The sequence below is a fragment of the Sus scrofa genome, chromosome 6, assembly GCF_000003025.6.
Source record: "Sus scrofa isolate TJ Tabasco breed Duroc chromosome 6, Sscrofa11.1, whole genome shotgun sequence".
In the NCBI taxonomy this organism is placed as follows: domain Eukaryota; kingdom Metazoa; phylum Chordata; class Mammalia; order Artiodactyla; family Suidae; genus Sus; species Sus scrofa.
In genome coordinates, this window is record NC_010448.4 from 112,398,162 (window position 1) to 112,413,449 (window position 15,288).

Here is a 15,288-nt window from a genome sequence, read left to right on the forward strand (position 1 = left end):
TCCACAAGCAGACATACGTGGTCCTATGGGATCAATCACTTGTTTGTAGGTTTCCACCTGCAGACCACCGCATTTTCAACCCAGAGAAACTGTGGTGATCACCATGTTTGAAAGTTAAACAAAAAAACAAACTGATATCTTTCCTCTGCAAACCCTGAGGAGTCCAGCTCAGCTGAGGCTGAAGTATACACCGGGACACAGTTAACCAGAGGATGCATTGGACAGGTGGCAGAAATGAATGGCTACCTGCCTGCAGCTGGGAATGGAGGATCTTAGATGAAATCTGGAAATGCATCTTACCTTCATGTACTGGGCAAGACCAGTTTTGACTAATGACTGGTTGGTTAAGTTCCATGAAATAAGACGAAGGACTGTGAAATCAGGGGATATGTGGACTCTCATCTATCCAGAGTCAGAGTCAAAGGATTCTGCCAATGAACTGATTTAACAGGAATTACATGCAAGGCAAAGAGAGGGACACAGTCCCATACAGTCTTTGCCCTCTACAAGCTTACAGCCTAGCATCACAGGCATTACTGTAGTATGAACTAAATGATAAATAAGTTATAAAACTATGAAGTCCAGGCAAAAATCAGGATGCTGAAAACAAAATTCAGACTAGTACTGAGAACCAGGAGTTCAAGGAGAAAGTGGCATTCTACTTGAAAAAATATTGAAGAATATCAAAGGAAGAGGGAAGACAGGACAGATAGGATTGCAATACAAGGAAAGTTACTCACTAAACCATTTCTGTTCTCAACATAACACAATATGAAATTAATTGATAAATTGTGATCCAATATTATTGTTTAAGAACAGAGTGACTTCTAGCTCCCACAGTCCCTAGAAATGTCATGATCTGACACTGATACATACTATAGATATTGGGGAAGGAGATCCTGCCAATCTAAAATAACATGTACATACATGGCTCTTAAAAAGATTTGAGAAAATAAAAACCAATGACATTATTACCTATAACTCTTGCAAAAAAAAATGCAAACTTACATATTTGCAACTAATTCCTAATTATGCTCTACAAAAGCATCACAGGTGCTTTAAAGAGATTTAAATCTATTTAAAGATTTAATACAATGTCTTTTTGGCATTTTTTCTAATTTTTTTCCAGTTCCTTTCGAGTAGTCCAGGATATACCAATGTTAGTCTCCAAACAATCATTCTCTTTATCTATGACTGCTTTTTAAATGTTGGTGGGCTTATGATGGTCTCCTTATCCAAGACATAATATTAGAGCTATACCTTTAAGTCAGTCCTTCCAATCCACATGTATTTGTTGAGTATATATATATTATATATATATTACATCTATTATGTATATATGTAATATATAATATATATATAGATGGTTGTTTTTTGTTTGTTTTTGCCATACCCACAGCATCCAGAAGGTTCCTGGGCTGGGGCTCGAACCTGTGCCACAGCCATGACAATGCCAGATCCTTAACTCCCAAGGTCCCCAGGGAACTCCTTGTGTGCGCTTTTTTTAAAAAAAAAAATCAGTTTATGTTCATGTATTCATTCTTCCAAGTTTACAGAGGAGGAAGTGGGAAAAGAGCATGACTATTAAGGCAAGAGTTAGCATGTGTAGCAGTTAAGAGGTCAGCTTCTGGGGTGACACCTCAGCTCAGTCCAGGACAAGCCGTGGGACCTCGGCTGAGTTCCACCAGCTTCATTGCCTCATCTGCAACTGTCATCACAGTTCATGATGAAGACACATTCATTATGAAGACAAACAGAATAAAGAGACCCAGGGGCTTACCACAGTGTCTGGCACTTGTTAGAGCTCAAGGAATATTAGTTCATTTATTTTTTGAACTTTTAAGTTTAGAGAAAAAAATTCTTCCTTTGGAATTTGAAAAAAGAGAAAGACATGTGAGGACACAACATTTTAGGAAACAAAAACGGCAGCTGCCTGACTTCAATCAAAAACCAGAAAGAAAAAGTACACACTGCCGCTCCCCCACCCCCGTGTCTGCCTCACCAACAATCCTAACCATTTAACTAAACACCACTTTACCTTTTCTCAGGTAGACTATTTATAACCCAGGAAAGACTGTGTAAAGAAAAACAAATAGTCTTCCTCCAACTACGTGAATATTTAAATCATAATTTTAGATTGGATTTTCTTTATCATATTTATAGAAAAAGCTACAGGGCAATTCTGTTAAGACTGAGAACTGCAAACTGCAATTTCTTAAAATTCCTGACTACTTTTTGTGGTGGCTTGTGTCACTGTCCTCCATGATTCACCATCCTTTCTCTGTGGGTGGATCACACGCCCGCAGCATCATAAGTGCCACTCTGGATCCAGTTTAAGTCCCCCTCCCATGGTCAGGCTTGGCCACAGGACTGGCAGCGGCCAATGAATGGAAGCCACGGTGTGGACATGCTCCCGACAGTGCCCTCGCCTTTCCCTCTCTGCTGGGAGAAGGGCCTGCTCCAGATGTGTTTTCCTTCTGCCTGGATCCTGAAACTCAGAAAATGTGAATCATGGTGTCAGCACCAAACTGGAAGTTTGGCAAGGTGAAAACTAAGATGAACTCGAAAGAGTCCATGGCAGGCATCAAATGTGCCTGGACGCAATGGAGATGAAAGCAATGGCCTATGTTTACTGAGACTTGGCATAAATGCTAGAAGTTGTTTGGTCTTCACCGGTGTGTTAAAGGGCCCAAGACCCTTCAGCAAACATCTAAGCCACCTAATCAAATCCCTTAAAACAAATACACACTGGTGATGATCTAGCTTCATACCATTGAGTGTCTCAAAAGTATTTCTTTTAAAAAAATTTTTAGCTACTGCTTTGATTTTTTTTATCATTCTGATAGTAGTCGAATCTACATTTTTCTCTATTTCTTTTTTTCAAAAGAGGTTACGGCTATAAAACACATTAGAGGTCACCGGGCTACGCCAGAGCATCAAATACTGTCTCAGGTTTTCGTAATTGCAAAAGGGCAAAACCCACTGAACTTTTCAAGAATTCTTAGGCAAGCCATCTACCTAGGCTGAAGGTTAAGTATTTTAAGTCCCTTCCACTTGGAAAGCACTGAGTTTTATCTGAGAATAAAACATGACTTTTCTGGGTGAGGCATTATATAAATTCTGGGTCCTATTTTGGTAGTTCTAAAAAAAGCATATAGTCAAGTCCTGAGAAACTGGCAGTGACAGGCAGGCGACGAGACCGAATGTACAGGAGAAATCAGGAGGCACATAACCTCTGGGCCCCCTCATGGGATTCCTTTGGTTACCCTTCCATGTGACATATGACACATGGTTGAAAAATTTGCAAATTAACTGCATGTGCTTCTATCTAGGTTTGACTAAATCTAGAAGAGTATGTGCCTGTGTTACCTTTCCTGGAGCGGCAGATCTTGAACTCTGGATAAATCTGAACTGTGTTCTATGGTGAGGTGCCTCTGTAAAATCAAAGAGCTGGGGCTCTGACTGATTCTTGCTGAGCTTGTATTTATAGACTTCTGATCCTGTGCTTTTATGGGTGGAGACAGGCTTTTAAAGGGACTAGAAGAACCCACACTCTTCAGTGAGGGGACACAAGTGGGACGTAAGAGGGAACAAGTCCTATTGATTCCCTTACAATCTGTCTTTACTGTCTCAAATCCACTGCCTTCGTTCAGGTTGTCATGACATCCTGCCTGGACCACAGCGAAAGCCTAACTAACTGGTCTGCCTGTTCCCAGGACCGTTCTTGCTTCTTACTTAAAAACTACTATTGGTATCTCTCTCAGACCTTAATTTGATGTCACCTCCCTCACTCCAAGTAAAACTTTCTGATTGCCATCACCTTGGGCAGTGTTGCCAAAATAAGGGAGGAATCCTCCTTGGGTTTTTTTTTTTTTTTTTTAATTGGTGCACAGGCACTTTAAAACAATTATTTTTATAAATTTTAAAAATTGATGAAAAGTTTAAGGAAATAATAGATGACTTTTGCCAACATGGAAAAAACTAGCAGGTGTTACTCAAATGCCTGATGCCTGATGTCAGGATAACCTGTGGTGATGTAACTTACAGGGTTACCTATAGAATGAAGTTAAAACCCTTTGAGGAGCATTCAGTGAATCTAGACATTTGTCACAACTCTTCTCAATTCCAGCAACCATAACTGAATTATTCACTAAATTATTTGTCAAAATCCTGCCAAATCTAAAAAAATCATGTTCTTGTGTATCTCCATGTCATTTACATATTCATTTCCTGCTAGCTGAAATGGATTCCCCTTTGTTTGACATGCCCCATCTTTTTTTTTTTAATCATTTGATTCATTTCCATCCATCCATCATTTAAAGCCCATTTAAAAAAGTCACTTCTGTTGCATGGAATTTTTTCCTCAACCAGGACTGAGAGTAAGTCTCGTGGCCCCTTTACCTTTATTGCTATTTTTGGTTACACTAGATCGTGACATTTCTTTCTGCAAAGGAGGTTTTGTATTCATTTCATGTCTTGCTGTCCAAGACACTGTCTGACATCCAGCAGGTATTCTAGATGGTAACTCTGTACTGTTGTCCTGGGCTTTGTTTTTTCACCTCAGCCACCTTGTTCATGTGTATATTTACACCTTTCAGGAAAAGCTAAGGTTTAGGTTGAAAAATCTGTGGACATAAAAGTATACCATGATTACTTAACAGTGGAATTCTGTGACTTATCAAAGCCAACATGACTTTGTCCCTTTCTCGGAAATTCATTTAAACGGAAGCATTTTTTGGAAAGAGAGGTTTTTATTTGTTTTATTTACAATAAGGCACTGTTAATAATGACAGTTTACAATGAAATGTTCTGAAATAGAAAGTTTGTACTCCTGAAGTATAACTTGTAATGATAATATGATACTGATGATAACTTACCAACAGTATACCAAGCACTTTATATAGATGGTAGTATTTAATCCTCACTGTAATCTTAAAAGGAGGGTCTAATATTATCCCCATTTTATAAATATGAAAACTAGAAACCCAAGATGTTAAATCCAAGGACCCTGACCTTGTGCAAGGTTAACAGAGCTATTAAGTGAGGCACCTGGATTTGCACTCCTTTGAGAATAGACAGAGATATTTTTAAAAGAACATACTAAATTTAATTAATAGGAGAAAAAAAAGCAAAAATTTTATATCTTAGTCATTTTAAACAGGTTATTCTGGAAGCACCTTCTCTAAGTTTTTAAATGCTATTAATCAAAAGTCAGTCTTTTAACAGAACTATGTCTGCCCTTGATTTTTATATTTCTGAGATAAAGAAATACACAGGATTAGTAAAGTGATTGGAGGTATGCTAATACCTACTGTTGGGCTGAGTTTAAATTACTTTGTTTCAACTTTTCACCCTCTGAAGGTTTTGTTTAAAAACCTTGAAATAGAATGAAATTCTGTGGTTGAAATTCAAAAATGTGTGAGTTGTTTTACTCTACCTACCAATCTGGAAATGTTACCATTTTTGAGATTCATTATTCAAATAAACAAACTAGAAAATGTTCTCATGAGCTTACCTATTCCTTACATCTACGAAAAACACCCCAATTATAATCAGCACTATATTCTTCTTGCTGTGGAAAATTCAGGATGATGCTAAATCAAATAAAACCTGGAGATAAAGAAATTTGTTTGTACTTGAAACATATTTATAAAATGTACTTGAGCTCTTTCTAGATGCCTTCAAATGTTTTAAAACTTTACACGTATTTGTTTTTATCCATTGAACAAGTCTTGGATGGAGGAATCTATGGAGTGAGTTTTTCTCTGATTTAAGCCTTCTGATGGTTTGAACCCTTTGAACTTTGCCTCAGACCTGACCATCACAGCTCTGGACTCTCTTTTTAACTGTTTTCTGTGACTTAGACTCCTTAAACTTTCTTCCTATGTCCAAAAGATTTGGGGTCCCCCTTTCTCTTCCGTATTCCTCTATCTTACAATTACATTCACTTTCAAGGACTCAGTAGCGCTCTGGGGAATGATTTCCAAATTCGATCCTTTTGTCCCTTCCTATGTCACCAAGCCAATGTGCTGTGTCCCCCAGGGCCCCGCAGGGATACACCTCTTCCCCTGAACCATGGAGGGGCCGGGGCCATGAGGGGAGGCAGAAGGCAAGCCTGGGATAAGAGTAACGAAGAGAGGTGAGTTCTAGGTACCATGGGGTGGCACCCACCCATACTCTGAGTACCTGCCCTTCATGGGCTGGTAAAGACTTAACTAATAACTAGGAAGAGGGCAAAGGACATCCTATGCAGGAAGAACAGCACGGTAACAGGCACTGGCATGGAATTACAAGCTGAGAGAGGAACTATATAAGTACAGGTCTCCGCTGCTGGTCTGCAGGATGAAGGTGGAGGAGGGGCCTGAGATGATGAAGCTAAAGCTGAATGATGAATGCCAAATAAGAACCAGATCCGATGGGCATCCTGTGCCTGGCAGAGTAAGAGCTCAGATACTGGAATGTCTGTCTGATACAAAGCTCGTGCTAGCAACAGGGCAGGGAACTCACACAAAAAGAACCCATGTCTATTGTCTTATCTCCATACCACTGGCAAAGGATGTACACACAGCAGATATTCCATAGTTATTTGCTGAACGAATGACCCTAAACCAAGTTCAAGATAATCTTCACATTTCTAACAAATGAAGACAATTTTCAAATCATGAAGGGATGGTATTCTAGAAATTAATATGCAAGTCAGTCATTCGGAACAAACTTTTTCATATGAGTAGTCACACCTGTTTGTTATGACCTCCAGCCACTTTTTAGACTGCGGACCTGTGCACTGTTAGGGAAAGGAGATTCCCAAAGGGAAATTCCTACTGTAACTCTACCTATTATGGCATTAGAAAGGTTGGGTAACTGAACCTTAGTAACTAAATACACTCCTCTCTCTATTGAAGAGAATCCAGTCATGCTAAAAAAAAAAAAAAAATACCCATAGACATGAACACAAGTTTCACGCAAACACACAACTTAGCACAACCAATATCCTCACTTTCGGAAGGTAATTAGCACCAGGAAGAATGAAAGGCTGGACTTGGGCCCAAGTGCATCCCAGTCAAATGCAGATGGGTGGTACTCGTGTTTCATGCCCTACAGAACTGCCACAGTCCCTGAATTCCTTAAAACAACAAAATCTAAGAGCTGGACAGCACAAGAGGTTATACAAAGAAGAAAGGCAAGTGGCCTCAACCCAGAGAGAACATACATGCTCACAAAGGAGAGAGAAAGACTAACAGTGACACCCCATGGTGAGGGTGATGACCAAGGAAGTATCTTTGTAACCCTTCCCAGAGGTATCAAAAGGGCTTCACAGAGAAGGGGGAGTCCGAGCTGAATCTGAAGGCTACAGGGTATCCTACTGATGGTCAAGAAGGGAGGGCTTTGCAGCAGTTAAGTCATAGTGAAGCCTGTGATGCCTCTGAGGAACCACAAACAGTTCCGGAGGCTGCAGCACAGGAAGGAAATGTGGTGGGGAAAGAGGGCAGAACTGGATTACAAAGAGCCTTAGAAATGACACTAGGGGAGTTCCCGTCGTGGTGCAGCGGAAACAAATCCGAGTAGGAACCATGAGGTTGTGGGTTCAATCCCTGGCCTTGCTCCGTGGGTTGAGGATCTGGCGTTGCTGTGAGCTGTGCTGTAGGTCGCAGACTCGGCTTGAATCTGGCGTTGCTGTGGCTCTGGCGTAGGCCGGTGGCTACAGCCCCGATTAGAGCCCTAGCCTGGGAACCGCCACATGCTTCAGGTGTGGCCCTAAAAAGACAAAGAGAAAAAAAAAAAGGAAAAAGAAATGACACTAGCACTCAGTGCTTGAACTTTATCCTGAGAACAGAAGAGTGCCATGGGTGGGATGGAATCCCAGAGAACAGTGAGTGACACTCCAGGGACTGGTGGACACATTCAGGTTATTTGTTGAGTGACACTGAAGCCAGAATTCTTGCTTTAAAGTAAAGTCCAATGCCTACACTGACATTTTCAGATTCACTCTAAAGATGTGTACATTCATACACTAGAATGTTATTCAATCATAAAAAGAATGAGATAATGCCGTTTGCAGCCACATGCATGGACCTAGAAATTATCACACTGGGTGAAGGAAGTCAGACAAAGACAAATATATAATATCACTTACATGTGGAATCTAATAAGAAATGATACAAAAGGACTTACTTATAAAAAAGAAACAAACTCACAGATTTCGAAACCAGTCTTATGGTTACCACAGGTGAAACTACTGGGAAGAGACAACTGGGAGGGTGGGAATAACATATACACACTCCTGTATAAAAAAGATGACTCATGAGAACCTACTGTAGAGCACAGGAAAGTCTACTCAATAGTCTGTAATAATCTACATGGGAAAAAAAGAATGGATATGTTTAAATGTGTGACTGATTCACTTTGTTGTACACCTGAAGCTAACACATCTGAAGTCAGCTACACTTCAACAAAATTAAATTTAAAAAAGCCACCCCAAACAAAAAAACACAAAAGATTTGCTCTATCTCAAAACCCGACAACCACAGGAGTAAGTAAACAATTTCTCATAATGACAAAAGCTAAATTAAAGTAAAATCATTAGGTACTCTTACCTAATGATTTTTTAAAAAAAAACCTCGTATGTACACACACACACACACACACACACATATTCATTCCTGCTAATTCCCCTAACCAGGCCTATGTATAAATAAGCTGGAAAAGTTAGGGCATATTTTTGTACATGAAAGAGTTACTGGCACTCTGCTTTTAAATCTTGTCTATTACAAATTAACCTATTACTTGTTTTATGGAAGTGAATAGATATGTTCCAAAAGCTGCTTGTATTTCAGGAAGAAATAGTCAGTCATGAGTATCTAGAGATAAGCTAATTTAGGTTCAAAACGTTTCCTACAAACTATAGGAGCATCTAAAAATGTAAGGTAGACTGATTAGACATAATATCCGACTACTTCAAGGAAGCCCAGGAACTGAGTCTTATCAGCGTGTGACTGAAGGCATTACACAACAGATGCTTTCCACTTTGTGAGGTGCTGAGACCAATTCTGATCTTGGAGATACTGAGTGGGAGGATATGGCCAGAGAACAAGAGTTCTGCCGTATATTCACAATCATTATCATGTATCACTGTCTTCTACCAACAATAAATTTTCAAAAGGAGAATTGCAGTAAAACTGTAGACGTGATCAAAAGAAGCAGCATAAATCATTTTACTTCAAAACTTAAGGATTAAATGGAGCAGAACTCTTGGTCAGTAATGAAATAAAAGAATGCCATAATAATTTTGACAGTGAAAATCATATCTGTTATATTCAATAGAGAATTAGCTGCCTCTTACAAAAGCTCTTAAAACTCCTCAACTAGACAAGTATTTAAATCACTTACATAATATTTAATTTAGCTGCTCTTCCTGCTAATCTCATTTGATGGAACTCTCTAGATGTTGGGTAGGCACTAAATGCTCACCATTTGTGGGATTCAAAGGGTACAGTGTGAACAAAGTGAAAGTGAACTATAACTACATGTCTCAGTGCTAATGAATGAAGTGAGAATACACCCTAAGATTGTTAGCCTATTTATTACTTGTAATCCAGGGAAAATCCTGTTGGTGGGAGTGTGACTAATATTGATAATATATATGGATGTCATTTACAAATGCACAATACGAATCAACAGATCTCTTTTGGGTTAATCAAAGCCATCTCATCTGTCCTCTGTTACTGAAGCCACATTTGCTTTTGCACAAAGACGAGTTAAGAAGAAAAACTGTGGCGTTCCCGTTGTGGCTCACTGGTAACAAACAGTACCTAGTATCCGCTCAGATGTGGGTTGGATCCCTGGCCTCGATCAGTGGGTTAAGGATCTGGTGTTGCCCTGAGCTGTGGTGAAGGTTGCAGATGTGGCTCAGATCCTGCATTGCTGAGGCTGTGCTATAGGGTGGCAGCTGCTGCCACGATTCAACCCCTAGCCTGGGAACTTCCATTTACTGCAGGTGTGGCCCTGAAAAGCAAAGAGAAAAATTGTGTTTTAGTGAACTACACAGCTATACTGCAAGCCAGCTGTGGTTCCCACAGTGCCATTAGCATAAAATAGACACTATTATAAAGAAAGTGAGTCTCTCTCCACACCTCATTAATGAAGTCCCCGATGTCCCCAGGGTGAGGGGCTGCAGATCGAACCGGGTACTGGGGCTCAGCATGGATGGGTCTCTCATCCAACCGTCGGATTCCAACAGGCTTGATGGCATCTGGTTCCACAGTATCAGGCTGCTGGAGCTGGCTCAAGTCATAGTCCTGCAAGAGACAGAATCAAAACCCCATGGGAGATGGGCACACAGATAGAAAATGACAACCCTTTTAAAACACTCATACCCAGAAAGCACAGAGATGAATGAAATTTAACATAATGGAAAAGTTGCCACTACGAGTTTTCCATGTTATGATTAAATATTTCTTTCACGCAGCTCTTTCCTCTGTGTTTTTCATTTCTACAGTCTGTGTGCCATCTGCTTTCCGACGTTCCTCCTCAGTTTCCAATGGAAAACAGCAGTAAGATAAGGTTTCACTATAAAATGACTAAAAAATCGACTAGGAAATATAATTGTACCACAAAAGCAAAAGTACTAACTTAATGTTGATGGGGTTCAGGATACCCTACCCCAAAATATTGCACCTTGACATATTAAATACATGAATCTAGGAGTTCCCATTGTGGCTCGGTCACTATAAAATGGCTAAAAAATCGACTAGGAAATATAATTGTACCACAAAAGCAAAAGTACTAACTTAATGTTGATGGGGTTCAGGATACCCTACCCCAAAATATTGCACCTTGACATATTAAGTATATGAATCTAGGAGTTCCCATTGTGGCTCGGTGGGTTAAGGACCTGACGCTGACTCTGTGAGGATGCAGGTTTGATCCCTGGACTCTCAGTGGGTTAAGGATCCAGTGTTGCCGCAAGCTGCTGCACAGGCTGCAGCTGCAGCTTCCATCTGACCCCAGGCCTGGGAACTTCCATGTGCCACAGGTGGTGCCATGAAAAAAAAAAAAAAAATCTGAAGCTGAAGCAATTCTTTTAAAAAATGTCAGAAAAAGGAAAATCACTCTGACTCCCCCCACCTCATCCTTCTTCTCTGAAGCAGGTCGTAAACCTCCCATGTGAAAGGTGCCCTCCTTGCCTCAGGGGAGAGGAACTCCTCCCTCGTCACCAGAGACTAGCCTTTGGGACCTAGTCCTCTGCACAAACCAACCGTGTTAAACTAACCCTTTTCTTCCTAGTTACTTCTTCACCATTTACTATTCCCAGCCCAAACTCTTGCCCTTGTCAGTTCTTCACAAGTGTATTGTTTCTTTGCCTAAAAGGTATAAGGAGTTCCCATCGTGGCTCAGTGGTTAACAAATCCGACTAGGAACCATGAGGTTGTGGGTTCAATCCCCGGCCTTGCTCAGTGGGTTAAGGATCTGTAAGCTGTGGTGTGGGTTGCTATGGCTCTGGCATAGGCTGGTGGCTGCAGTCTGATTAGACCCCTGGCCTGGGAACCTCCATATGCCGCGGGAACGGCCCTAGAAAAGGAAAAAAGACAAAAAATAAAATAAAATAAAATAAAATAAAATAAAAGGTATAAACTCTTCCAGCTCTGGTCACTTCCTCCGAGTCTTCATTGTCTTGGGAAGGCTCCAGGTATATAGGTAAAAGACCGACCAAATAAGTATGCTTCTCTCCTGTTCAATCTGTCTTTGCTGGTTTAATTTTTAGACCCAGCCAAGGACCCTAGGAGGGTGGAGAAAAACTTTCTCCTCCCTTACCATGTTATACTCCTGTCATATTAAACAAATAAACAAGCAGAAAACCACAAACTGATGAGAGTGTATTTTCCTGTATTTAAAGGAAGGTATCCGTTCATCAAGCTTTCAAAACCCACTTCACTCCCCTCCTCCCTTCAATGGTCTAGATTCTGCAAACTACGGTTTGTGGGCCCAGCCTCATCTGTGGCCTATTTTTCTCAAAGAATGGCTTTTTCATTTTTGAAAGGATTATTTTAAGTAACAATAACAACAAAGAATAAGATGCTACTGAGACTGTATGTGGCCCCAAAGCCCTTCCTATCCAGTCCTTTCCAGAAGAAGTTTGCCAACCTCTGGCCCAGAGGTACAAGGCCAAGGAGTGTGAAGGCCCATCTGAAGCAGTCCTGGGGGGATGTCTTGGAAATACAGCCTGTCCACTTTGAGAGGCGAGTAGAACTTGGGAAGAAGGAAGCTCTGGACATTGGTTGGACCCTCAAAATTATTTTCAGCTTTAGCATCAGCCAGCTGGACAGGAATGTACAAAGACACTAACTATAATGTGGACATGCATCAAAATTTTAGGTTTGGGCAAATACTTTGTAGTTTTCAAACCTCTAAATTCTGGTGATATAAAATGTCACATTCTCAGCTTAACCAAAATTCTCTAATTCACTGTTGATATTTACAGAAACTACAGATTTTCCGGGTACTCTTTTTAGTTCAGGCTTCATCTCTGTCTAAAACCAGCTCAAAACTGTTTACAGTATCTCTATGGTGGTTTTGATTCCTTCAACGCTTGCATATGTACCATGTTTTCTGGCAACGCTTTAGATGCTTTACATATGTTTGCTCATTTAATGCTCTGAACAACCCTGTGTGACATTAAGTTGTATTATCCTTATTTAAGAATGGAGGAAACCGAGCCTCAAATAACCCAAGTCACTCATCGATGGCTTCAGATTTGCTGAGACACAGAGCAGGGCTCTGACTTCGAGTGGATGAGCTTCCAAGGCCTCGCTCTTTGCAGAATCCTAAGCCAAGTCTGCACTACCAGGCTGGATTCCCAGAGAACGAAGTAGATGAGGAAGAAGGGACAAGTGTGTGAGGAATGATTTAAACAAAGGAGACAAAGGGGAGACCAGTCACTGACATTTAACCCACTAGGTACCAGGCGCTCTACTGGCCTCTTGGGGAGTGTCTTCTCACCGATACTTTCTTACAACCCCCTGAAAAACACTTATCATCTTTTTAGATGAAGAAGCAGACTCAGAAAGGTTGAGTAACTGGCCCCAGGTATTCGACAGAGATGGGAATCAAAACCAAGTGTGTCTGACTTCAAAATGTCGATCTAAAACCAAGCTCTGTTGGTTGAGACGCCTTCATTCTGATGACCCCTCCCCGAAACAACTCCTGACCAAGAGCTTCAACTAACCTTGTGTGTGAAAAGCTCCTCCTCTGAGGGATAGACAAGGTGATATGGGACAGAAGACAGAGTAGGACCAGCCCAGAGCGGGATGTAAACTTGGAACATTGCCAAGTAGAAAACACTCCCAGAGGAAAGGACCGTGTTAGGCGTGAACCTTGAAGGACAGGTGGGCTTGGGAGAAAGGACCTTTTTATGGGAACTAACAGCACAAGCAAAGGCCTGACTGAGGATGCTGTCTCTTCTCATCTGGGTAGAGTATTTCAAAGCACCCATACGAAATGTGGGTGAAAACACTTGGATCTCTCACACACGTGCTCCATTATAAATTTTATAGAATTTACGAGTCATAGAATATCTTAAAGCAGAGACGTATGACGATGTAACAGATGTGAAAGCCTTTGAAATGTTAAAATATGATGCAAAATAAAAAGGGGGATTCATTTGGAATGAGTGCAAATGAAAAGCACGTTTTCCTAGGCTGCGTTTAATTGCATAACTACCAAGCTTAATAGAGTGGGGTGAACCTCGAGTGAGCGTGTCTTCTGACAATGATGGAAGCTTTTTGTATAAAGCAGAAAACAGATTGTTAAGTATCGGGATGCTGACAGTTAATAAATATTTTTACGCCGAGGGTGTAAAATGCTTTATTAGAAAGTCTGATACAAAAATAACATATAGACATCGGGTGCATTTCTTTAAACTAACAAATATCAGAAAAAGAATGTAAAAAAAACAGTATCGTTAAAAGTCACACCTCCAAAAATAAAATTCTTAGGAATAAACCTAAGGAGGTGAAAGACTTATACGCTGAGAACTATAAAACATTAGTAAAGGAAACAGAAGATGACTTAAATAAATGTAAAGATATCCAGTGCTCTTGGATTGGAAAGTTAATATTGTTAAAACAGCCATATTATCCAAAGCAATCTACAGGCCTAATGCAATCCCTATCAAATTACCTATATAACATTTTTCACAGAACTTGAACAAATAATCCTAAAATTTACATGGAGCTATAAAAGACCAAGAATTGCCAAAGCAATCCTGGAGAAAAAGAACAAAGCATGAGGCACGCCACTCCCAGACTTCAGACAACACTAAAAAGTACACTACATCCAAAGGTTACAAGCAGAAATGCATTTTGTTTGGTTGATAGCGTTTACAATTTTTTTCTAAAAAGCTGTCAACATACAGATGTTGGGGTATCGCACCTGAGAACAGGAAGATCTGGCATAAAACCAGACTTAAATTGTGACACAGCCATTTGTTACAGTGGAGAGCATCTCTCGCCTTCAGACAAGGATGGCATTTCCACCTGGCTCACTTCACCGATTAGTGTACACGTAAAATAGCATGTTCATTCACAGGCTCTTATTTTTTTTCCAAAGCCCATTCCTGCTGCCTTAGAAACCAGAGCAGGAAGAGCCTTAGAATGTAGTCTTTTCCATCATCAGTATGTCAGACCCATAGAAAGTGCTCTAAACATGTGTTGAATCAAGGTCTCAGTGATGATATTCATGGCACTTGTGCACAAGAGCAACCCATTCAGGAACTGTGCCTTGGATCCCATGATATGCCAAGGCAGTAATTCACAATGGGGAGGAAGGGAAGGACCCCGGGTCCCATCGCTGGGATGCACTGCCATGGTTGAGTGCCCCTCAGAACGGTGCCAACGTGTCATGTTCCTCAGATACAATGGTAACTAAAAAAGAGGCACAAAACCACTGATGGACAGGAAACTAGAATCTGGGATAAAACACATGGCTTAACTTTTCCTTGTGATGGTTTTCTCTTGCCTACTGTAAATATGGGATATGAAAATCCAGGGGTGGTACAAAGTGGGCAGAAGTGTCCTCAGGTCACAGGGATGGGTATTTCTATCCACATCCATCTGTGCTATACGGCAGGATCCTGCCCTGAGGGTCCAATTTAAAGCCTTTTGATAAGGGGTCACTCGATGTGAACCTCCTAAATTATACATCTTTACAATCCCATGATACTTTACTTAAGCACACAAATTACAACATGTAGGATGAGAATTATAAAGAGAATTACAGAGACCAAGAACATTT

At 40.6% G+C, this 15,288-nt stretch overlaps 1 protein-coding gene across 1 annotated transcript in view; it reads right to left on the bottom strand.

Moving 5' to 3' along the window:
* The window catches only part of CDH2 (cadherin 2), a 232,361-nt gene that overhangs the window by 1,449 nt on the left and 215,624 nt on the right, over positions 1-15,288 (bottom strand). The window contains exon 15 of the mRNA XM_021096205.1: positions 10,131-10,295. Coding sequence (XP_020951864.1) covers positions 10,131-10,295 — 165 coding nt within the window. The remainder of the gene's footprint in view (positions 1-10,130; positions 10,296-15,288) is intronic.